Source organism: Onychomys torridus, chromosome 18 (assembly GCF_903995425.1).
Source record: "Onychomys torridus chromosome 18, mOncTor1.1, whole genome shotgun sequence".
Classification (NCBI taxonomy): Eukaryota; Metazoa; Chordata; class Mammalia; order Rodentia; family Cricetidae; genus Onychomys; species Onychomys torridus.
The window spans coordinates 59,250,052-59,275,331 of record NC_050460.1 but is presented as its reverse complement, the minus strand read 5'-3'; the positions used below and the strand labels follow the sequence as shown (position 1 = coordinate 59,275,331).

At 46.5% G+C, this 25,280-nt stretch overlaps 3 protein-coding genes across 7 annotated transcripts in view; 1 reads left to right on the top strand and 2 right to left on the bottom strand.

The window, feature by feature from the left end:
- Positions 1-23,860, bottom strand: part of Tspear (thrombospondin type laminin G domain and EAR repeats) — a 101,217-nt gene extending 77,357 nt beyond the window's left edge. Inside the window, exons 1-3 of the mRNA XM_036167173.1 lie at positions 23,811-23,860; positions 17,779-17,793; positions 9,705-9,930 (exon numbers count right to left, since the gene is read on the bottom strand). Of these exons, the coding sequence (XP_036023066.1) occupies positions 9,705-9,930; positions 17,779-17,793; positions 23,811-23,860 (291 nt within the window). The remainder of the gene's footprint in view (positions 1-9,704; positions 9,931-17,778; positions 17,794-23,810) is intronic.
- LOC118569781 (keratin-associated protein 10-3-like) lies at positions 4,005-4,724 on the bottom strand. The gene has a single exon (XM_036168006.1). It carries the CDS (start codon positions 4,722-4,724, stop codon positions 4,005-4,007), a length of 720 nt encoding a protein of 239 aa, XP_036023899.1.
- LOC118569532 (keratin-associated protein 10-11-like) lies at positions 13,620-14,390 on the top strand. Of its 5 annotated transcripts, XM_036167413.1 has the most exons (3): positions 13,620-13,716; positions 13,772-13,776; positions 13,812-14,390. In XM_036167413.1, exons 1-3 carry the CDS (start codon positions 13,620-13,622, stop codon positions 14,388-14,390), a joined length of 681 nt encoding a protein of 226 aa, XP_036023306.1. The 5 variants fall into 5 exon arrangements, with proteins under 5 accessions (XP_036023306.1, XP_036023305.1, XP_036023303.1 ...); XM_036167412.1 differs by lacking the exon at positions 13,772-13,776 and having other exon boundaries at positions 13,620-13,735; positions 13,817-14,390; XM_036167410.1 differs by lacking the exon at positions 13,772-13,776 and having other exon boundaries at positions 13,620-13,765; positions 13,817-14,390.
- Positions 23,861-25,280: the final 1,420 nt, after the last annotated feature.

Here is a 25,280-nt window from a genome sequence, read left to right as displayed (position 1 = left end):
ATGGAAGAGACTTTTACCAGCTGCACGTCTGTTACAGGGTCAGTGTCTAAAATACAGAATGAACGTTTAAAAATAGGCATCAAGGAAACAACACAATTAAAATGGGGTGCATGCCTAAGCAGAGAGGTCTAGAGGATAAAACACATACAGCTGCAAAACACTTAAAGAAAAGTTCAGCCTCCTTAGTCATCAGGGGAATGCCAATCAAACTACTCTGAGATGTCATCTTCCTCCCGTCAGAATGGCCAAGGTCATCCAAACAAGTGACAGCTCAAGCTGGTGAGAATGTGGGGAAAGGGGAACCCTCACTTATTGCTGGGGTGCATGAAAACATGTACAGCCACACTGGAAGTCAGTGAGGCAGTTCCTCAAGAAGCCGGGAATCAATCTACCTCAAGATGCAGCTGTACCTCTCTTGGGCGTGTACCCAAAGGACTCTCCATTCTACTACAGAGACACTTGCTCATCCATGCTCATTGCTGCTCCATTCACAACAGCCAGAAAAGGAAACAGTCTAGATGTTCATCACCTGATAAATGCTAATGAAAATGTGGCTCATTTTCACAATGGAATGTTACTCAGCTGTTTAAAGATCAAACCACAAAATTTGCAGGTTAACTGGTAGAGATGGCAGAGGGGGCGGTTGTGGGGAGGGGTTGGGGTGTGAATTATCCTGACTGAGGTGGCTCAGAACCAAAATACATGTATGGTATGTATTCGCTTTTTTGTGTATGTTTGCTGTTAAGTCTTCCAAAGCACCCTGTAATCCCTATAAACACAGGGGTCATGTATGGAGAAGAGTAATGGAGGAGAGGATTTCCCAATGAAGGGGAAATAGAATATATAGTTATGGAAGGACAAGATGGGGTTAGAATGGGAGAATTAAACAGAGAAGGGAACAGAAGGGGAGTGAGAGAGAGAGCACATGGAAGGACACTTGACACTGAGGATCATTTGGAGGTCTTTTGGAAACCAATTTCAGTAGAGGCTTCTTTAAAGATATATATATATATATATATATATATATATATATATATATAAATTATGTACATATAACGTATATATATGAAGGATATATCCTTATCCTTATCTCTCTGTATATATATGTAACAAATATGAATAGGTTCACAAAATAACAAGGAGACAAAGCTCCAAATAGATATCTCTTGGCACCCAATTAAACCTCCAGTGCTGGACTGCATTACATCAAATTGGGTTGTTGGCCAAGGGGCCCCATGGAAACCCCCATGCAACTCAAGCTATTGCAAATGCCATTGGCTGCTCTCCACAAATGGATGGCAAGTCTCTGTTGCTGAAGACAACACATCCAGAACTCAGTGAACACTGAGAAGTTGAGCTGGTGCTCTAGGGTCTTCAATCCTACTGAGACCTTTCATGGTACTGCAAGGAACTCTGCATGCTCCCAGAGGAGGAAGGTAAACACCAAGCTAGCTAAAACCCTCACATCTACAATGGTGACCTGTGCACAAAGCACACTCGTCCAAAAGTGGCACCAAACTGCTGGGAGTAACCAACCACTATCTGCTTAGACCTAAGACCCACTCCATGAGATGAAACCCATGCCTGACACTGCTTGGCTGGCCAAGAACCTGAGACCAGGTCGGCCATGGAAACCGAGCACTGAAATGACTCCTAATGGCCTCCTGCTATAGTTGTGCATCAGTGTCTTCCTCAGCCATCTTCAAAGAAACTTCCTTCTTCAAAGAAGACGGGAACGAACACAGAGATTCAAACAGGACAATGTGAGAGACTGAGAGACCTTGGAGCATCAGGCCCTAAATGGGATGTCCTCATAAAATTCCTTCTTCAGGGCTCAGAGAGGATGCAGAGACATTCCTAGAGCCACTGCTGATGGAGAACACTCAGAACACACACAAAGCCTTCTGGACCCCAAGATGGTGAAATTACAAACTGTGGCAGCATGCACGGTCTAAGTCAGATGAGGTTCCCAGGACTGAAAGGAGAGGTGGGTACAAACCCCATCCCTCATTCCAACTGAGAACCACTCACAAAGGAAAAATAAGTGTTATCCTCCAGACTCTCACTGGGCATACAAACCACACTTAAGGAAAAGAGAAAACATACAAACCAGCAGCAGATGGTAAACAGAAAGCAAACTCAAAGGTATTTTTGGAGGTTTTTGATTTCATAATGCTTTGTCTGGACTTTCGTGTGTGTGTGTGTGTGTGTGTGTGTGTGTGTGTGTGTGTGTGTGTGTGTGTTTTAATCTCACAGGTCTTAGCCATATATATTATTATGTCTATACAATATATGTACATATGTATGTTATTAGGGTTTCCAGTTTTATGGCATTTCTCTGGGTGCAAAAGTGGGTGTCTCTGCACATGAATGAGTTTCTTGTGGTCTTCTTTGACTATTTTTCTTCTGATTTGTTTTGTCTGATTCTGATTTGTTCCTGGGTATTTTTTTAAACCATCCACAGGAGAAGCCAATGGCCTAGAAGCAATCAGAAGACAGCCAGGACAGCAGAAGACAGGAGCCTGCTCAGTCTCCACCCTGCTCCAGACTCTTTAAAAGCCAAACATTTATGGACAAGGCTTATAACATTATTATATTATATTATTATAAGGCTTATTATAACATCCTTGTTCTTGTTAAGGTTTATTTTTACTTATGTGTAGGTTTCTGTGAAGCACCTGTGGGTGCCTATGGAAACCAGAAGAAGATAATGGATTCCTCACACCACGAGTTCTGAGTGGATGTGAGACACCTGACATGGGTCTTGGAAAACGAATTTGGATTCTATGAAATACAATATGTGCTGTTAACTACTGACTCCTTTCTCCAGACCTGTGTCTCTGGAATTTTAGGATCTATAGATACAGAATATACTTCCATAAGACCACTGACTGAGCAAAGGACACATAGACACAGTATCATTTGTGTATGTTTGTGTGTATGTGTTCACATGTTTTCATGAACACCACTCTAACCCCCAAGCATGTGTGTTCTGGGTGGTCATCAGGAGCAAGCCCCAAACCTAACACAGCTGATCATGTTCCTGGTGCCTCAGCACCTTCATTCAGGGCCTCCATGGGTGCTCTGTCAGGGACAAGACCACGACTCAGCCAAAGAGATGAGGCACTCTGGGAAAAAGCCACCAGGGTGAGAGCTAGCAGAAATTTCTAGAAACAGAATTGGATCCAAGAAATGAACGATGTGGAAATGACCAGTCAGACTGGAAACAGAATAAATGTGGGAGCCTAAAGAACCAGATGGGGGCTGGAGAGATGGCTCAGAGGTTAAGAGCACAGACTGCTATTCCAGAGGTCCTGAGTTCAATTCCCAGCAACTGCAAGGTGGCTCACAACCATCTGTAATGAGATCTGGCGCCCTCTTCTGTATATATAATAAATAAATAAAACTTAAAAAAAAAAAAAAGATGAACATCACAAGCTCTTTGTGAATCTCGCTTCATTTTATTTCACAGGAGTAGAAGATGGCCATGGAGGGCAGCCAGGAGGGAGAGAGACCTCAGTGGAGGAGCGGGGTCACAGAGAAGGAGACCTCCATGTCAGCTCAGCTCCGAGGCCCAGGACAGGAGAACATGAGCCTGAGACTGCTGTCTCTAACTAGGTCAGGTGTCCAGTAGCCACAAATTCTCTCCCTGGAGCCTGTTGGGTTATGGCTACTTCAAAGAGCCAGGCAAACAGACACAGGACAGCCAGACAGTCAGTGGAAGGCCAACATTGGATGTAGCTTTGGACCAGGGTGCCAGAGAGACCAAAGTATACCACACACAGCCTTACCCATGGGTGGCTAGATTTTCCTGGGAGGCCTTAGAAAGTTTGCAGGATTCACAGGTCATCATCTGTTCATGGGAGAGTAGCCACCATAGGGCAGATGAAAAGTGTGGGAATAAGCAATAGAGAAGACACTGGCGGCTGAGGAGGGAGAGGTGGGTATGAGGCTGAGCCCAGTTTGGGGAGATGGACCTGGGAGGACTTTGAGCATGGGACAGGTCAGCAGCAGCTGGACTTCTGGCCTGAGCAGAGACCACAGCAGGCCTGGCGGGAGCAGGCAGGGTGGCAGAGCAGGGACACACTGGAGCAGGGCTTGCAGCAGCTGGGCTGGCAGGAGGAGGCACAGCAGGAGGAGGCAGGCACACAGCAGGCAGGTCTGCACACAGGGCGGCAGAGCAGGGACATGCTGGAGCAGGGCTTGCAGCAGACAGGCTTGCAGCAGACAGGCACACAGCAGGAGGATTGACAGCATGAGGGCTGGCAGCTAGACTGCTGGCAGCATGGGGAGGATCCAGAACAGATGGGTGTGCAGCAGACAGGCTTGCAGCAAAGGGTCATAGAGCAGGATGGCTGGCAGGGGAAGCAGGTGCAGCAAGCTGGTTGGCAGCTAGACTGTTGGCAGCATGAGGGTGTGCAGCAGCTGCTGCAAGCAGATTGGCAGCAGGGGCTGGGCACACAGCTCACTGGGGTGCAGATAAGGGTCAGGCAGGAGGATGGGGCACAGCAACTTGGGGCACAGGAGCTGGATTGGCAGCAGCTGGGCACACAGCAGCTGGGCACACAGCAGCTGGACTGGCAGAAGTTGGGCACACAGAAGCTGGGTTGGCAGCAGCTGGGGGAACAGCAGCTGGGCTCACAGCAGCTCTCTGGGCAGTCGTCCACCTGCCAGGAGGAGTTGGTGCAGGCGTCAGAGCAGACAGACATGGTGGAGGGGGCCATGGCGGGGTTGGATGGTGGAGGGTGAGTTTGTGAGAGAGTGAGTGTGTATGTGAGTGTGTGTGTGAGAGATGTCCGGTGGCAGCATTTATACCCCTGGGCAGCTTGTGTTGTGCCTCAGCTGCTGGCTTCCTTTTCCTTGTCTGTGTTTGGGGTCAGCCTGTTGTCTCACTAGTGAGGGACCATCAAAAAATATGTCTGCTGAGACTGCCCCTGGGGAAAACCCACAGAGATGACCAGATCTCATGGGAGGTGAAGATGGCAACAGCCAGGTGACATTCTGGATGGGGTGGCCACTGTCCTACCTCTGGGGTCTTAGTTCTTGAGGCAGCTTCTGAAGCTGGGCAGAGATGGAGGGAGGACAGCCCTGGGGTGAGATAAGAAGATGGTGGCATGTGCTCCTCAACTATTCTGTAGGACTTGACGTCTAGGGGTGTCCCTTTTGCCAGTGAGGACTCCAGGATCCCTTGGTGCCTTGGCAGGCCTGATGGAGTCAAAGTGAACAAGAGGGTGAAGGTTTCTGCCACAGTTCAAGTTGAATTTGAACTTCTCTGGAGCCCCCGACAGTGCCCATGACATTCATAGGTCTTTGTGTCCTCTGAACTGTGGCACTTTCTCCTGTACCCATGTCCTCAGAGCTCCTATTGCCCCAGGGACACAGCCAGCACCTTGTTAAGATTTATTTTCATTCATGTGTATTTTTCTGTGGAATACACATGGGTGCCTGGAGAACAGAATAGGATAAATTGATCCTTCGGAGTCAGAGTTACAGATGGATGTGAGATACCTGTCCTTGGTCTTGGGAACTGAATTTTGGTCCTCTGAAAGATCAGTAAATGCTGTTAACCCCCGAGCCCTTTCTCCAGTTCTGTGTCCTCATGTTTTTAGGATTTATAGATACAATATATACCCCAAGAAAACCACTAACTGTGCAAAAGCAATACATAGGAACAATATCGTTTGTGTACATTTGTATGTATGTGTTCATGTGTTGCACATGTGTGTGGAGGCCTGAAATGACATGATGTATCCTCTTTACTTGCTCTCCACTTTATTTTTTAAGACAGGGACTCTCACTGAACCTGGAATTCACTGAGTCAACAGGGTGACTGACCAGTGAGTCCAGGGATTCTCCTCCCTGCCCTCCCAGTACTGGGATTGCAGACACTCCCTGTCATTCTCAGCTTTTCACATGGCTAGGGATTCAAAATCAGATCCTCATGCTTAGGTGGCAACGTTTTCTCCACTGAGCCATCTCCCTAGCCCTGGAAAAACCTTTTTCAATCTCACTGGAACTAAGTGTGTTCCAATGTCATGTATGTTTGAAGTGTGTATAATTGGGGTTCACAAAAAAGTTTAAGACAGAGGTTTAGAGCAGGGTTCATAGAGTTGTGTGTCAGATATACACATTACGATTCATAACAATAACAACTGTACAGTTATGAAGTAGTGATGAAAATAATTTTATGGTTTGAGGTCACCATTACAGGACAAACTGCATTAAAGGGCCGCAGCATTAGGAAGGTTGAGAACCACTGGTATAGAGCAAAATTGAATAGAAACAAAGAGTCATGTCAAAGTGAGTTGAAGACTTTAATACCCCAGTTGCAGTAGGAAAACATTTAGCTGAAGGACTAACAAAAATAGAACAATTGCAAGTCAACAAGATGCAGTGTATCCTGCCAGGGTCTCCTCATAGCAGCCAAGCATGTATTCTGCTGATGTAGGGGTATGGGCAGTATGGGGGTAGGTGTGAGTGGTAAGGGTGGTGTTGGTGTGTGGGGCGTTGTGGTGTAGGTGTGCATAGTGTGGATATGGATGGTGTAGTTATGTATGGTGATAGTGTGGGTGGTGTAGGTGTGGGTGGTGTGGGTAGTGATGGTGTGGGTGGTGTCAGTGTGGATGGTGATGGTGTGGGTGATTTCAGTGTGGGTATGAACAGTGTGGGTGGTGTAGGTGGTAGTGGTGGTGTAGATATGGGTGGTGTAGGTATGTGTGATGATGGTGTGGGTGGTGATGGTGGGTGGTGTAGATATGGGTGGTGTGGATAGTGATGATGTGGGTGGTGTCAATTGTGGACGGTGATGGTGTGGGTGGTATAGGTGTGGGTGTGCAGATGCTGTGAGTAGTAATGGTGTGGGCAGTGTAGGTATGGGTGGTGTCAGTGTGGATGGTGATGGTGTAGATGGTATAGGTGTGGGTGGTGTCAGTGTGGGTGTGAACAGTGTGGGTGGTGTAGGTGTGGGTGTGCAGATGGTGTGAATAGTAATGGTGTGGGCAGTGTAGGTGTGGATGGTAATGGTGTGGGTGATAATGATGTGGGTGTGTGGATGGGGTGAGTGGTATAGGTATGGGTGGTGTAGGTGTGGGTGGTATCAGTGTAGGCATGGGTGGTGTGGGTGGCACAGGATCAGATAGTGTGTTTGTGTGGAGCTCTATCTACACAGAACACACATGGGTCATGAAGCTAACCTGAGGAGAGAAACCACACAGAGCATGAGCTCAGGCAAAAAGAGAACAAAATTATGAATTGATGATAGAAAAAAAATAATCAGAAAACTTAGACATAAGTGAAAAAGAATAGCATAGCCCTTAAATAACCAAGCGGCCACAGGAGAGGCTAAAAGCAACACTGTAAACTATGCTGAGATAAAGGGAAACAGAACCCTCACGGCAAGGGAGGCATGGTGCCTGGAGCCTGGGGCAGCTGCTGTATCAATCCTCAATAAGCAAGCAAAGAGCGAGGCGTACAGGTATTCAAGTCACTTCCTCTTCGTTATTCATTCTAAGACTCCATCCCATGGTTTGGTGCCCCCAACTCCATGGAGTCTCAGTCAATCTCCTCTGGAAACACCCTCACGAACATGCCCAGAAGTGTCCCCCCAGGTGATTCCAAATCCTGTCAGGTTGACACTGGGCATCAGCCATCACAGGGCGCGTCAGCAGAAGCCCTGCCATGGGGGAAGCTCACAGCCATGGACATGTGTGCCGAGGAAGCCTCGGGTCAGTTACCTGAGCAGAGCTAACACACAAGGAAGAAAAACAAAGACTCAGTGAAGACAGACCAAGAAGAATCCACACTGACGACCCTCAGGACCTCTCCTGAAAACTGGAAAGGGGGTGGCACATCTCAAGCCACTCTGAGGCAAGTGTTACTCCCAGGCCATCCCCAAAGACAGGGATGCAGACCACCACCTCTACGACATGGATGAAAATTCCTCAGCAACAGAATCCAGCACATAGAAACAGGCAGGAGGTGTGGGTCTTCAATTTGTCACACAGCCTTTGTGTTAAAGGCTTGGCCCCAGCTCATGGTGCTGCTGGGTGGTGGTGGTGCCTATTAGAAGTGGAATTAAGTCAGATGTGCCCTTAAAGGGGACCCGGGGACCCTGGCCCTCCTCTCTTTGCTTCCCAACCACCCAGAGGGAGCAGATTCCTGTTACACTCCCCACCCAATAATGCAATGACTGTGGAAATAGCCCAGTAGGACCTTAAAAGTCACAGAGTCCCAAGAATTCCACCTCTAGATTTGTCCCCAGGAGCAATGAGAGTGACTCCACATAGGACATGAATACCAACAGCAGCTTCATTTACAAGCCCAAAGTGGAGGAGGCCTAAGTGTCCATCAGCCGCTGAGCAGAATCAATACAACATGGATAGTGTGTGCACAAAACAGGGGGTTATTCGGCTATGACCAGGGATGCAACTGTGGCACATGCCACAGCATGAATGAAACCATGTGGACATATGCTGAGCAATTAGTCATGAAAGGCTGGATACAATGATCTACTTATGTGAAATGCACAAAGCAGATTAACCAGCAGGCACTCACGAAGATTTGCAGTAAGAGATGAGGAAGAGCCAGGTGGATTGTGAAAGGACACAGGACTTCTTATGTAGTGACCAAATTATCCTAAAATTGATTGCAGAAATCCATGACTACAAGACAACCATTGAGTTGTGCACACCTATAACTGTGTTGGCAGCCATTGAGCTATATGGTCGTGATCATTCCAATAATCATCAAGATGTAAACATCAGGAACTATGCTAGTAACCATGGAGATGTGTATGCTCATGACTTTACCAGTCACCATGGAGCTGTGCAAGCCTATGACTATATCAACAGCCATCAAGCTGTACATATCTGGGTTCACACCAGCAACCATGGGCAGTACCCATGGCTGCATCAGCAACCATTGAGCTATGCAGAGTCATGGCTAGACCAACTACTATCAGGCCACCCAAACCAGTGACTGCCAACAATTGATCTTCACATCTGTCACTGTAGCAACAACCACTGGGCTGTGAGAACCAGTGGCATAACAACCTCAAATGGCACACACTCAAGACTACACTAACAGATACTGGGATATGCCATTCCTTGGCTATAGCAACAACCATTGGGTTGTGCAAACTCTTGACTCTACCAACAATAATCAGGCTTATGAAGAACTTATGCCTATATCAACAACCATCAGGCCACACAAACCTGCCCCTATAACAACCACTGGGCAGTGTAAATTTGTGGCTATACCAACAACCACTGGGCCATGCAAACCATCACTATACCAACAACCATCAGGCTGCGCAAGCTTATGATTGTTCCAGCAACTGCTGAGCCACACAAACCTATGACTACACCATTCACCATCAGGCCATACAGTTCCTTGGCTATTCATCAACCATCAGCTGAACAAACTCATGCATATATCAACAACCACCCCACTGGGCAGTGCAAACCTGTGACAGTACCAACAACCATCAGGCCGAAGGTTGCACAGACAGAGCCTGCACACCACCAGGGATGGGGCTGTGATGTGGGCAAGGCAGGCCCTCCAGATCCCAGGTTCCTGTAAACTTTGCCAAGCAGCTCTCTGTGGCCTGGATCAGCACGGCACTCTGTGGGTACTGATGCTGGGAAGGTCAGTAAAGAAAATCAAGAAGAAAAACCACGCTTATGAGAAGAAAAAATGCCACTGACCTTGGGTGGAAGATTGGGAACTCTCAAGGTGACAACAATGGAGAATTCTTCAGGGAAGAGGTCACAGCTGGAGAAGATTCTAGAGGCAGGGAAGCTCAGGGTATGAGGCTCAGTGGCTGAGACCTGGAGGCCCCGCACACCCTCGGCCTGCACCATCCGGATCCCACTTGTAACACCATTCAAAGGGACCACCTCTGCCAGGATGTCCAGGGGACGGAGGTCTGTGGCAAAGACATGATGGGGTAGGGGTTAGGTAATGGTTGTGCAACACCACAGCCATGATGGCTCATTTACAACGTTTGCATATGTCCAGATTTTACATCATGAGAGCTGTCAGAGCCATGCTACAGCCATGGTGTCAATGTGTGAATCCCAAACCCAGCAAATAAACAGTGACTCTGGAATAGTGTACTGGAGCAGACCTCCTGCGTGGCTGACCAACCACAAGAAGCAGTCACAACACATAGTGCTGTGGCTGTAGCTTGGCACAGAGGAGCCCACTGCCTCATACAAAAAAAAAAAAAAAAAAAAAAAAAAAAACCATCTCTGAGGACATCTCCTGAGCCACTGCCCTGCAGCCAGTAATGGACATTGTGCTTGCTAACAAGCTCATGGCCAGGGTGTGTTTTAAAATGCCCCACATAACCCTCACTGTGCCTTTGAAAATGTCCCCTTGCCTCAGCGTTCTTGAGCTCGCCCACAGTTTAGCACGGTGTGTGTACCCCTTCTGTTGCTGCTCTTTGGAGACATGCACGGTTGTGTGTTACTCAGGTTGACAATATGTGCCTCCTTAGCCCTGGGAGCAGTGGGTCGTGGCTATCCCTGTTTTTCCGGTGAGGAAATGGAGGTGTCTAGCATCAACACTGATTCTGCCTCCCTATTGCCTCAGCTTCTGCTGAGCTTTGCATACATGAGTGAGAGTGACCCCTGTAGGACATGCTCCCCGTGGTAGCCAAGTTCAGTCAACAGCCGACACTGTGCTGAGACAGAATTCTGTCCCTAAGGACGGGAAGCATCAGGCCAGAATCCCCAGGTCACTGTTGGTGGGGAGGGCCTCCTCCATCTCCCTCCAGCTTTAGGGATGAGAGGTGGCTTCTGGGAGAGGCTCTGCTTCCTAGTTCAACATCACTAGAGATAGAATCAATGGTCTTGCCTGGCCTTCGCTGGTCACGGAGAGCTTTGGTGCTGAAAGAGAGGCTTTGGGACTACACAACTGGGTCCCAGGAGGTGAGCCAGATGGGTTGGCTGTGTCCAGAAGAACCAATAAAGGGGGTAGTGGAGGGGGAGAAAAAGAAAAAGAAAAAGAAAGCTGTGGGCCAGGATTCCTGGCAGAGAATGAAGATCTTCAGGGGAGTGTTAGCGTGTCATACTAGCAGAGGGGAAAGTGCACCCATCCAAAGGCCTATGCAGGAGCCCGAAATTAACCAACTCTCAGAAGCAATTAACATGAGAATGATGTAGGACCTCTTTCATGGTCTTCATGACCCCCTGAATCTGTTAGTATAAAATAAAAATTTAAAAATATTTTAATAAATTAAAAATATCTTTAAAAAGTAACAAAGGAGACCCTGAGATCCCCTCTACACATGCATAAAAGGAGTTCACACACTGCCGGACGGTGGTGGTGCACACCTTTAATCCCAACACTGGGGAGGCAGAGCCAGGCAGATCTCTGTGAGTTCAAGGTCAGACTGGTCTACAGAGCAAGATCCAGGACGGGCACCAAAACTACACAGAGAAACCCTGTCTCGAAAAAAAACAGTTAAAAAAAAAAAAGGAGTTCACGGAATCTAACCTCTTTTCACAGTGAAATCTCTTAGCCACAGACAAGAACTTTTAGGCCAGACAAGGCCAGTATAGATGACCTAGCACTGTAATGAGGATACCATGGTTTGCTCCTTGTCTCTAAGGCCTGGGTTGAAGGCCTGGTCCCCAGATGAGGGTACTATAGGAGGTGGGGGCTAATGGGAGGAAGTTAGCTCCCTGGGAGCATGCTCTTGAAGAGGTCCTGAGACTCAAGACCATTTCTTCTTGTTTCCTGGTTGCCATGAGATGAGCACATGTTCCCACCATGATGTGTGTCTCACCACAGGCCCAATGTGCCAGGGCTGGCCCATCATGCACTGAATCCTCTAAAAACAGGAGCCAAAATAGACCTTTCCTTTTTCTAAGTTAATGACCTCAGAAATGTCAACACAGCCTCAGCAGGATAGCCAACTCACAAAGGAAACACTAGGTACCAATGCCCTCTGTGGTCACACAGAACCTCCCAGGCCACTTCCTGGGAGGCCCAGGAAACATCACACCCACAACAGAGCACACAGAGCATAGGGCCTTGGTTTCTTTTTTTCTTTTTTTTTTCCCCTGGAGCTGAGGAATGAACCCAGGCAAGTGCTAGGCAAGTGCTCTACCACTGAGATAAATCTCCAACCCGGGGCCTTGATTTCTAAACACCTCTTGTGGGAGAGCAGCTGAGCTGGGAATAAAACAGAGCATGGGATGAGCCTGGACCAGACAGAGGGTGGTCAGCAGGGGAGAAGGCAAGAAGACCCCAGAGCAAGCCAGTGGCCAACTGGGGTAAAATAAATCAGGAACCAATGAAGAAAGAGAAGAGAGGTGGGTCTACTCTCAGACATAGATCAGCAGAATGTACAGTGATTGGACAGATAGGCTGAAGGCAGAGCCCACAGAACCATGGTGATGAGACAGGGAAGTGGAAGTGATGGACCAATGGTTACATAAAATTGGCTGCTGGAAGTTTCCAAGAAACTCTTGGCAAATGCTAGCCACAGAGGGGAAATAGTGGCTTGACCAGCAGAGACTTATCTACATGGCTCCCACAGACCATACTGTGCACCCAGCTGTGGCCCCAGATGAGCCCCATTTGACTTGGAGAGGGCCCATGATTGGTTTTTCACAAGACAAGCAAGCCATCTTCTCCAGAGTCAAGGTCACAGGAAGGAAGGGCTGAAGGCCATAAGGCCATTCCCAAGCCATGTGACACTGATGTCAACTGCTGGTTCCCAGTAAAGCCAGTCCTGGGGGAAAGCAATGGACCAGTGGAAACATCTGGATGAGCTTGGGGGTATGCTGGTCTGCTCCTAAGAAGGGGTTCCAGACAGCCTGAAATAGGCCCCTCAAGAGATGCTGGGTATGAGGTCTTGGACCTGCACATGTGACTGTATTGGAAAGTAGTGTCATTGTAGATGACCAAGTCACTAGGTGGGCTACAATCCAACTTACAGATATAAAAAGGGATAATTTGTACTCAACCCACAGGGAGAAAACAGATGTCTGGGAATAAGCTAGGGAGCCAATAATGTTGGCAGCCTTAGGAGTTGGGTGGCCTGGGCAGTCCTCTTGGCTTAGGTCAACCAGCACTGACACCTGAGATGGACTTCAGTCTCCATAGTGAGATGGCAATATCTTGGATAGCCATATAGTTGGGGTACTTGGCTGCACAGCTTGAGGAAATTGACCTGTCCCTGAAGGGACATCAGAGCTTCTCTATCCAGAAACTCCACTGACCATCACTAACCACACAGAAGTGCAGAGTCCTGCTCTAACCCATGAGGCCCAGGGCTAGGAATGATCCATGGCTACATGCCCCTCCATCAGTACTTCAGACTGGTCCTGCCTTACCCCCAAACAACCCAGGAAGAAAGCCCATGTGATCCGCATGAAACATAACTTGTTGTTATGAGACTAAACAAGAGGCAAGGTACTAGCCAACGTGAGCAGCAACTTGGAAAATGAAAACAGGAACAGGGCCGTAGCAACCAGGAAGCAGTGGTCATGGGCTGCGCCAGTAGCAGCAGCCAGGGAGGAGTATATAAAGCCAATGTATCCTACCCCTGAAACACACACTCACACATTCACTCAACACTCACTCACCCTCCCCACAACAACCCCGCCATGGCCGCCTCCACCATGTCTGTCTGCTCTGACGCCTGTACCAACTCCTCCTGGCAGGTGGACGACTGCCCAGAGAGCTGCTGTGAGCCCAGCTGCTGTGCCCCCAGCTGCTGCCAGTCCAGCTGCTGTGCCCCCAGCTGCTGCCAGTCCAGCTGCTGTGTGCCTAGCTGCTGCCAGCCCAGCTGCTGCCAGCCCAGCTGCTGCACTCCAGCCTCCTGCCTGACCCTCATCTGTACCCCAGTGAGCTGTGTGTCCAGCCCCTGCTGCCAATCTGTCTGCTGCACACCCTCATGCTGCCAGCCAGCATGCTGTACCTGCTCCCCCTGTTGTGTGACCCTTTGCTGCAAGCCCGTCTGCTGCACACCCATCTGCTCTGGATCCTCCCCATGCTGCCAGCAGTCTAGCTGCCAGCCCTCATGCTGTCAATCCTCCTGCTGTGTGCCTGTCTGCTGCAAACCTGTCTGCTGCACACCCATCTGCTCTGGATCCCCATGCTGCCAGCAGTCTAGCTGCCAGCCCTCATGCTGTCAATCCTCCTGCTGTATGCCAGTCTGTTGCAAGCCTGTCTGCTGCAAGCCCTGCTCCAGTGTGTCCCTGCTCTGCCGCCCTGTGTGCAGACCCGCCTGCTGTGTGCCCACCTCCTCCTGCTGTGCCTCTTCCTGCCAGCCCAGCTGCTGCAAGCCCTGCTCCAGCATGTCCCTGCTCTGCCGCCCTGCCTGCTCCCGCCAGGCCTGCTGTGGTCTCTGCTCTGGCCAGAAGTCCAGCTGCTGATGGGCCTGTTCCTGGTGCCAGCTGGCTCAGGTCCCTCCCTGTGGCCTCTCTCAGCTCTCTCAGTCTGATTCTGATCTGGAATAGACAGTCCTCCAGGATGGATCCCCAACCTGTCCTTTGTGACTTGATCTATTCTCCTACTTCCCAGGAGGACTGCTGATCCTCTGGGTCACTGTCCCCGCCCTCCCCCTGCCCCCCCCCCCCCCCCCCTCCCTCCCGGTCCCTCTGCTCTGGGTACCTGCCCCTGACATCAGCTTGTCAGAGCCTGTGGCTTCAATAAACTTTTAATCACCTGCATTTCCTCTCATGCTCTGGTTCAAGTAAATGTTTGTCTCTTCAGCCAGGTATGTTTCTAGAAGGGACAGTAGCCACCTCCCCTGGGAGGGGTCACAGTGAGACATGGGGCCCCTCTCCCAATGTTCAGTCTTCTCTGACCCCTATGGGTGGCTAGTCACCCACAGATATCTAGCAGTCCACTATAGACCATCCCCATCAACTGTTCCTCTTTATTTCTCTAGAATCACACAAGCAAAGCCATACTGTGGCCCCTGGCCTGGGCTGCTTTGTGAGCTCTGCCTGCCAGAATTCTCCATAGGATACATAGAGAGGGACACAAGAGATTTTCATCTGGAAATAAGATCATTGTGGGCAAGAAGGGGGATACAGGACCAGGTACTGCCCAGTACCCTCTACTGGGACATTGGGACATAGGGACACATGTCTTCTCTATAGGCTACATTGGGTCTCACTCACAAAGGGCCATAGATTATAAGTTTTCTCTGATGTGGAGAAGACATGGCCTACATTGGGTGCACAGGTATATGAACAACATGTCAAGATCTGGAAACTTACAGCAAAGCCACGTTGAGGGGCTTTGGCAGAGGCCAGGGATATCATGATCAGCTGACCATTATCCCCTAAGCAGCAAGGATGCCAATGTCCATGTCCCCATCCCACCTTGCACACCGCTGACTGGGCCCTGACTTCCCTCTCTGAGCCCTTCTCGTCCCTCCATCCTGCATCCATCTGCACCCAGAGCCCCCCAGGCCATGCTGTTTATCAGGGTCTCAGCCATTCTCCCAGCCCCTTCTCCTTCCCAGCCACTTCCTACTGAGTCTTGCTCTTCCCACCACCTCCTTCAGCCAGCACCCTTCTACCTCCCACATCAGGTAACCCACACATCCCTGTTCTGGGGACTCCTGAGGACACATGCCCAGACAGCAAGTCAGACTTTGTGCATGTCTGTGCTCAGTTTCCATTGAGTAAATGTTTCTGGTTCTCTCTGTGAAGACGGAGGAAGAGTATGGCCACCAGTCCTAATGTGCTTGCTTTCCTGTCAGGCAGCTGCCCAGGACTTCCTCACCACTTCACTGCTGTCTGTCTCTGCCCACTGTGTTAGCTGCTTTCCTCCATGCTATGACCAATTATCTGAGAAGAATCAGCTTGATGGAGGCAGGGTTTATCTTGGTTTAGGGTTTGAGGATGCAGTCCACCCTTGCAGGGAAGGAGAGAGCTGTGCTCAGCTGTGGCAGCAGGCACATGAGGCTGCCTGCTCACATCTTGGTGGAAGCAGAGATGTCACAAGTAGTGGGGGTCAGGTTATCATCCCCCAAGTGCTGCCCACTAAGGAGCTACTTCCTCCAGAGAGTTTCTATCTCCCAAATGTTGGGGCCTATAGGGATATGGCACCCCTAAGCCATGACACTCATGAGGGATTAGAGTCAGCTCTACACAATGTCAGCACATGCCTCTGTTGGCTTTCTGGAGTGGGCCCCTGCAGGTACCACATCACTGGCATTACCCTGGTGACTGACAGTGTGGGGTATCTTGTGCAGCTGTGGTGATGTGTCAGTTCGAATCCTCCTGCCTATTTTTCTTAGATCAGATTGTCTATATTTGTATTGTTAAAGTACATGCTCTTTATGACTTCTGGATGTCAAGCATATTATCAACATAAATACTGCAAACCTTCTCCCCATGAGTATCTCAGCTTTTCATTTTCTTCAGTGTTGAACCTAATCCTTAATTTTAGCAAAGTCCACTTTACCCTGGGTCTTCAGTGACCCTCCCTGAAGGCATTTGTTTAACTTGGAACCACATAGATTTATTACTAGGCTCCTGCTGAGGGTTGGGTGTGAAATGTCCCCCAGGACTTGGGTGTTTGAACACTCTTCCCTAGCTGGTAGTACTGTTTGGGGAGGTCCTGGAATGTTTGGGGTTGAGGTTTGGCAGGGGAGGGCCAGAAGTACAGCTCTTTAAAGATTCTAGTCCCTCATGCTCCCAGCCCAAGCTCTCTGCTTCCTGGTTGGCCTACATTAGGAGCAGAGCTGCACTCCCACCGGCCATGACTTCTTCCCCCTTGAGCAATGAGCCAGGATAAGCCTGGCTTCCCTCAGGTTGCTTCCCCCAGGTGTTTCCTCACAGTGAGGAGCATGACTATCACCCCATGCTTCATTCTGTAACATTTTGAGTCAGCTTTTGATGTCCTGAGTTGTTCCAGCTCCTTGCGGATAGCTTCCCTGTGTTCACTGAGCCTCCTCAGCCAGCACCATGCTGAGCACACACGGGTGGGATTCTTCTGGATTCCAGTCAGTCCTCTTTCTCTGTGGTTATGAGTAGTAACCACAAGTAGTCTTGAGTCAGATAACGGAAGTTCTCTGATTCTCTTTGGCCTTGGTTGGCCATTCTGGGTCATCTATGCATCCCAGAAATTTTGGAACCATCCTATCAAATTTGACAGGAAAGGCTGCCCAGATTTTGACTGAGATTTCATTAAAGCCACAGATCACTTAGGGAGTATCAGACATTGAACATCCTGTCTTTGGGTCCTTGAATGTGGTATACCTCTTCAGACAATCATCCGGGATTTCTTTAATATCTTTCAGAAATAGGTCATCTTTAAATCTTACATGTATTTTTGGTTAATCTGTTGCTTCCTTTTTTTCTTTCTTTCTTTCTTTTTTTTTTTTTTTTTTTTTTGAGCTGAGGATCGAACCCAGGGCCTTGCACTTGCTAGGTAAGCGCTCTACCACTGAGCTAAATCCCCAACTCCTACTTCCTGTTTTTAATGTTTTAGTTGATGGTTTGCTTATCTATCTCAACTTCCATTGCTTTTTGTTTTGTTTTATTTATTTATTTATTTTTTGAAGACAGGATGTCTCTATACATCCCCTGGCTAGCCTGGAAGTAGCTATGTAGACCAGGATGGCCTTGAACTCCACTGGCCTCTGTGTCCTGATGGTGAGATTAAAGGCAGGCGCCACCACACCCCACTAGCTCCTACACTTGATTGCAATTATTTAGAAATATAGTTCATCTCATAAAGTGAGGTGTGTGTGTGTGTGTGTGTGTGTGTGTGTGTGTGCGCGCGCACACACACATGCACACCCATGGGTCCCATCCTCTGTGTCCTCATGCACAGTGAGATTGGTATCATTTCTCCCATAAAGACCGAGAATCTGATTGTGAGGCCTCTTGGAATCAGTGTTTTCTTTGTAATGTGTTTTTATTTAAGACTTTAATCTCTTTGCCTGCTACAGGGCTGCTCTGATATTTTGTTTTTCTCATGTTAGTTCTACAGTCTCTGTCTCTCCAATGACTTGGTTGTTTTTTGGTTTTTTGGTTTTTTGCACTGCTGGATGTGTCCACGTGAGGCCATTTGTAGTGGGTAGCCATCCCAGCATTGGCTTGGAAGTTCCAACCCCCACTGAGGCTTCGGTAATGGTCACACCCACAAGGCAGGGCGGAGGAGGAAGTGGAAGACCAAGGATCAGGAAGAGCTCACTTGGTTCCCAGACTCTGGACGCTGGAGGTAGACCGAGCAGAGTTCTCCAGAGAACACCGCCGGACTGCGCTATACCCTTGCCAGACCCTGTAACCTACCCCTTCATTTGTAAGTTACCCCAGAAGTTTACAAAGAACACAATAAAACAAATATTTTGGCAGACTTCCATAAATGAACAAAGGCCAAAGCTTAGAATTCGAATTAATGGCTTGGTTCTGGAGGGCCTGGTAGACACAGGTGCGGATGTGACTGTAATTACACCAAAATCATGGCATCCAAATTGGCCTCTTCAAGAGGTAGATGTCCAACTTTTAGGAATTGGCACCCTATCTCAGATAAAACAGAGTTCGAGATGGGTTGAATGCATAGGGCCAGAAGGACAGAGAGGAAGGCTGAAGCCATATGTAGCAAATGTAGCAGTAAATCTATGGGGCCGAGATCTGTTACAACAGTGGAATACCCAGATTAAAATTCCTACACTCTCAGAAAAGGAATACAGGCCAATGCATGTTTCTAGGAATAATATCATAAAATGCTATAAAAAACAGTCACCAACTATTCAGGCTGTACACAAACAGAGCACAACTGCTGTTGAACTCTCAGAAGTACCAACTGCCTTACCTTTAAAATGGCTAACTAATAAACCTGTCTGGGTTGGACAGTGGCCTTTGACAAAAGAGAAGCTACAAGCTTTAGAACAGCTGGTTCAAGAGCAGTTAAATGCTCAACACATTGAAGAATCTACCAGCCCTTGGAATTCTCCTGTATTTGTTATTAAAAAAAAGTCTGGTAATTGGAGAATGCTGACAGATCTGAGAGCTATTAATAAAGTAATTCAGCCAATGGGCTCCCTACAGACTGGGATGCCCTTGCCCTCTCTGCTACCCAAAGAATGGCCTATAATAGTTATTGACTTAAAAGACTGTTTCTTTACCATACCCTTACAAGAAAATGATAGAGAAAAATTTGCCTTCACAGTTCCTAATTATAACAATTCTCAGCCAGTCAAGAGATATCAATGGAAGGTCCTCCCACAGGGAATGTTAAACAGCCCTACCTTATGCCAATACTTTGTGCAAAAACCATTGGAGTTAATTCGTGTAAAGTTTCCACAATCCATAATTTATCACTAAATGGATGATATCCTATTAGCAGATCCAAAGTTAGACACATTAGAAAGCATGTTTGAAGAAGTAAAAAAGTTTTGCCTCGCTGGGGACTGCAAATTGCTCCTGAAAAAATACAAAGAAGAGATTCTATTAATTACTTAGGATATAAGATAGAGTTACAAAAATTAGACCCCAAAAGGTACAACTGAGGAGAGATCATTTAAAGACTCTTAATGATTTTCAAAAGTTGTTAGGAAGCATTTCCAACTTATTGGGTATCATGGGAATACCCAAAGATGGACTACAAAATTTGGCTAATACTCTAGAAGGGGACAAAGAATTAAATAGTCCAAGAGAATTATCAGCCGAAGCTGAGAAGGAATTGGCTCTAGTAGAAAAGACAATTCGAGAAGCACATGTGGATCGTGTGGATCCACAACTTAAATGTATTCTTGTCATATTCCCCTCCAGACATTCCCCCACAGGTATTTTGATGCAGAGGGAAGATATTATATTGGAATGGATATTCCTACCACGTAAAGCAAATAAGAAATTAAAGACTTATATAGAAAAGATCTCTGATTTGATTCAGAAAGGTAAATTAAGACTTCGTTAGTTGACAGGAATGGACCCAGCAGAAATTGTAGTACCTTTAACTAATGAGGAAATTTCGTCACTATGGAAAGATAATGAATACTGGCAGAGAGCCTGCAGTAACTTTTTGGGAGAGATTAACAACCATTATCCCAAAAGCAAGAGAATAGAATTCATAAAGAAGACTGAATGGGTCCTTCCTCACATTGTACGACACAAGCCAATTTCTGGAGTCCTCACATTCTATACAGATGCAAATAAATCAGGGAAAGCAGGATACAAATCAGGAGACTTAAGTAAAGTAGTACAAAGTCCATACAGCTCTGTACAAAAGGCAGAACTATATGCCATTCTTATGGTACTGATGGACTTCACAGAACCCCTCAATATAGTCACTGACTCTCAATATGCAGAGAGAGTTGTTTTATACATTGAAACTGCTGAATTTATTCCTGATAATACAGAATTAACTTCATTATTCATACAATTGCAGGAAATCATCAGAAAAAGGGAACATCCTATATATATAACACATATCAGATCCCATACAGGTCTGCCAGGACCTCTAGCACAAGGTAATGATGAGATTGATCAGTTACTAATAGGTAATGTGCTAGAAGCCTCAGAATTTCATAAGAAACACCATGTAAATAGCAAAGGTTTGAAGAAGGATTTCTCCATTACTTGGCAACAAGCTAAGGATATTGTGAAAAAATGTCCTACTTGTTCCTTCTATAACCAAACTCCATTACCTGCAGGAAGCAATCCAAAGGGTATACAAAGAAATGAAATTTGGCAGATGGATGTGTTTCATTTTGCAGAATTGGAAGATTAAAGTATGTACACCATACCATTGACACCTATTCAGGATTTCAGTGGGCAACTCCTATGAGTTCTGAAAAGGCTGATTCTGTGATTACACACCTATTAGAAGTTATGGCCATCATGGGAATACCTGTACAAATTAAGACAGACAATGCCCCAGCATATGTCTCCAATAAAATGAGACAGTTCTTTGCTTATTACAATATAAAGCATGTTACAGGTATACCACACAATCCCACAGGCCAAGCAGTCATAGAAAGATCCAATCGAACTTTAAAGGATATGCTAAATAAACAGCAACAGGTAACAATGACTCCTAGAAATCGATTGCATAGTGCTTTATTAACCTTGAATTTTCTCAATGCTGATGAGAAAGGAACAACAGCTGCGGAGAGACATTGGACGACAGACAAAACTCCTGAGCTAAACCAGCCGGTTTATTTCAAAGATGTGTTGACCTCAGAATGGAAACCTGGATATGTCCTACATTGGGGAAGGGGTTTTGCTTTTGTTTCCACAGGAGAAGAAAAGCTATGGATACCAACAAAATTAATAAAAATTCGATTCGAACAGGAGAAACCCCTTGATGAGGAGAAGTAAAAGATCATCCACCAATGTGACATCTCTTCAGGTTGTAAGAAAAATTTAACAATCAAAGGTTGGGGTAGGGTTCTGTTTTTGTCTTTCCAGGATAATGGAAATACCCATCTTCCAGAAATCATAAGGCCTTGGATATCCAGATGTTTACAGCAGAAAGAAAGAATCTATTGGTACCAATCTACACAGGGTAAGATATCACTGTCTAACATCTATATCTCTATCAATCTAGAATAGTTGTGGTTCCAATTTAATTATAAACCAAGCTGGCTTTGGAGATGGAACTGGCTCACTCCTTCTCTAAACCCAAGCATATTGATAAAAGAAAAGGTTGAGAGATTCTTCAGTCCCATATCAGAAGAGCCCTCTGGTGTGAGACAGAAGGGAACCAATTATAAGGGACCATTATCTTCAAGATTCTAATTCTCTCCATGCTTACTCTTGATTTCTTGGAATCCTTTCTTACATGTCATGACATCTTTAAATCCAAACCTTCCATTCTGATAAAAAAATAAGTTTTTTCCAATAGCAATCTCTGAAGTCTCCAGAAGGAAGATGGGGCCCCCAACAACAACAACTCTACCCAATCCAGAATGATGCCATGGTAATCATCATCATATTACACTTCTTGCCAAAATTTCAGACAATCTTACCCATTACTCTGAGAGTTGTTGCAGAATCTACAGTTAGTCTAACTGAGATTTAACTATCTGAGCTTTCTCACAATACCCAACAGAGATACCATCGCTTCCTAAACAGCAGGAAGCAATTCTAAGAAAACGACGCCCCTTCTCCCTAAGGTTTCATATTTCTCAGGGTTATGGATAATGGTTCTAGGGTTGGGGGGTGGAAGAAACTGTTAAACTCAGTACTCTCCTTAAGGAAAGAAAATATGTCTCAAAAAAAAAAAAGGGAAAAGAAGAAATGGAATGGATAGGTATAAGATATTATGGTAGACTGTCATATACATTAGTAAACAAATTTAGTAATATACCAGCCTTTGCACTGTTATGAATCCTTATATGTTGATACAAATATAAACTTTTTCCATTCCTATTTAAGATAATTTGTATATTGATACAAATACAGAACTATGTTTGTTATATTGTACATATATTTTTACTCTTATGTGAAATATTTGTATATTGATACAAATGTGAATTTATATCTGTCATACTGTATGTATGTTCTACTTCTGTTTAAGATATTCTGTATACTGATATATATTTAGGATTATTATCATATTGCATATTGCACTATACATTCCTATCTCTGTTAAAGATATTTTGTGTATTGTCACAATTTAAAGTCATTGTCCTTTTACTGTGCATTTGCTTACAGACTGTTTGCCTTATTTATAGGAAGCTTAGTCCTTAGGTTGTTTAGGTAGACAAGACTTACATAGTTATTGTCACCTGTGCTTGTCATCTCTATAATTATGTTAGTTAGGTCATCCAGATCTAAAAATAAGGACATTCTAATTTTGTCTCTCTCCTACTTGTATCCCATTTCTTTATCATGTCTTATTGCTGTGCCTATGAAATCAGGCAATGTATATGTATGCCAGGGTGCTCAGTAAATAATCCACTCAAAATGGCTGCTCTATTATGGGGAGGGGAGTGTCGTTATTGTGAATAAGAGAGAGAGAACAGACCTGGGCGGTGGTGGCGCATGCCTTTAATCCCAGCACTCGGGAGGCAGAGGCAGGCGGATCTTGGTGAGTTCGAGGCCAGCCTGATCTACCGAGCGAGATCCAGGAAAGGCACAAAGCTACACAGAGAAACCTTGTCTCGAAAAACAAAAAAAAAAAAAAAAAAAAAGAAGAGAGAGAGAGAGAGAGAGAGAGAGAGAACAGCCAGAGTCATCTGGAAGAGTCCAGAGCAGTCACGTGGAGGCAGTGCTTAACTCACCATCTTACCCCAGAAGTTGGTATTGTAACATCATTCAAATTGTTACATTAAATACTTTTCTTATTAATTTTGTCACAATTGATCTTTATCATCATTTTTCTCTTCTGGATTTGCCAGCGTTTCAATTTGTATTATCTCATCAGTTTTACTTAGATCTACAATTTCTGTCTTACCTGTCATTTGTTTGTTTATTTTGTGTGTGTGTGTACAGGCTGGATGTTGACAGAAGATGCTTTCCTTTGTCACTCTCCACCTCGTTTTCCTTTTTGTTGTTGTTGTTGTTGTGTTTTGAGATAGGATCTTTCTCTGAATCCGGAGCCCACCAATTCAGACAGACTAGTTGGCCAGGGAGCTTCAGGGACCCTCCTGCCTCTGCCTCCCCAGCCCTGAGGTTACGGTGCCTGCAGCCATGCCCCACTATTTTATAAATATGGGCTCCAGGGTCCTCATGCCTGAGAAGACAATAAAATTTAAATTTTCCCCTTTAAAAATTCACGTTGGAAGCGCTTGTGGTTTTGTGGGGTGAACTCTACTTTCAATCCTGCTCATTTGCATTACCTAAGGATTTGATTTTCTTCTGAGTCCCACCTCTCTCTCCCACATCAACTGTGTTCCGAGAAGCAGCTCGTCCACACTCTCTGTTTGGTCCATGATGCATGTCCACACTCACTGCTGGGTCCACCATGTATCTCCACTTTTGAATCGGCTGGAGGGGGTGTCTTTAGATTTCCCAAAGGTGACTTTCATTTTATGGTTATGAGTTTGTTTTATTAACTGTGGTTCAGGAGAGTGGTCTTTATAATGTCCTTTTCTTAGTATTTCATTACAGATCATCAGCAGCAGACAATACAGAACATAACGTACCAGCGCACATGAACCCAGCAGCCCGGCTGACGCATCTCAGCCCTTGCTGACCTGCTCAGCTCCCTAGGAGCTGTTGTCCCCACACTCTGGAGAGGTCGTGTGTGGGACATTGCTCTTTTGTTCATTTCTGAGTGTTTTCATGGACTCACTATAGATGTTTAGAACAGTAATGACCACTTGCCTCCCTGCCTGTTTCAAGCGAAGTCATTCTGTCTGTCTGTATGCTTTGGCTGCATGGTGACCAGCCATCTTGAAGGTGCCAGCTCTCTCTTCTTCGCACATCTATGTCTTCTTGTCATGGCTGGGAATGACTTTTGGTCACAGGGTGTCTCCATAAGTGCTCACTGCCACCTCTTTTGTTCATTTATTTTAGTTTCATTGTAAATTCAGAATTTGGGTCCTTTGTCAGTTACATACTGTTGGTGAAGGTAACTGTCATCTGCAGGGTCCAGAACAGAGTGTCTCACGGACTCGAGACTGTGAGGCCCTTTCTGCTCCCAGAATCCCTTCTTAGGGCATATCCTCCACCTCCACACCCATGCCTCCGAGGCGCTAGAGAACAGACATGCTCCAAGAGCTGTGGCCTGGAGGTGGCGGATTATTGCCAGCAATTTTGTTTCCAGATACCACTGTGTGGCTCTAACTGCAACAGGCTGGACCAGGGCAGATAGGGTACCCCCAGCCAAGAAAAGGAGCTTGGGGTCAAGTCCCAGGAAGCAGGGACAGGGGCTCTCCAGGGAATGTGCTCAGCACCCCTAGCAAGGATAGATGGCCCATGCAAAATGTCATCTATCAGGGTGTGCTTTAGACTTGTGACCAGGGTTTCTGTGAACTGGTCATCAAACAACCCTGCCATGCACCAAAGCCTCCCAACCCCTTGGGAGAGCAGGTATCCAGCCATGCTGTTTTATGAAGACCATAGGCCAGTGAGAGTATATGGTAGGAACCTCCCAGACCCAAGTTCTCTACAAAGAACAGCTCCTAAGACTCACCAACCAGGACAGGGAAGCTTGGGGGAGTCAGGGTAGCCAAACTCACGCCCAGGATGGGTGCCACTGTCAGACCCCCACTGTTGTGTCCCTGAACACAAGTTTATCCCCTGGACATACCTATGGACAGGGAATGCCAGCTTCTGACACAATAGAAGGGGATGGACTCAGTGCTCTTGTGAGCAACCAGGAAAGGGAATTGAGCATTATTCAGTTTA

What these genes read in the sequence shown, in the direction of transcription:
- LOC118569532 (XM_036167408.1), top strand. Translation starts at nt 13,620, where the DNA reads ATGGCCGCCTCCACCATGTCTGTCTGCTCTGACGCCTGTACCAACTCC.
- LOC118569781 (XM_036168006.1), bottom strand. Translation starts at nt 4,724, where the DNA reads ATGGCCCCCTCCACCATGTCTGTCTGCTCTGACGCCTGCACCAACTCC.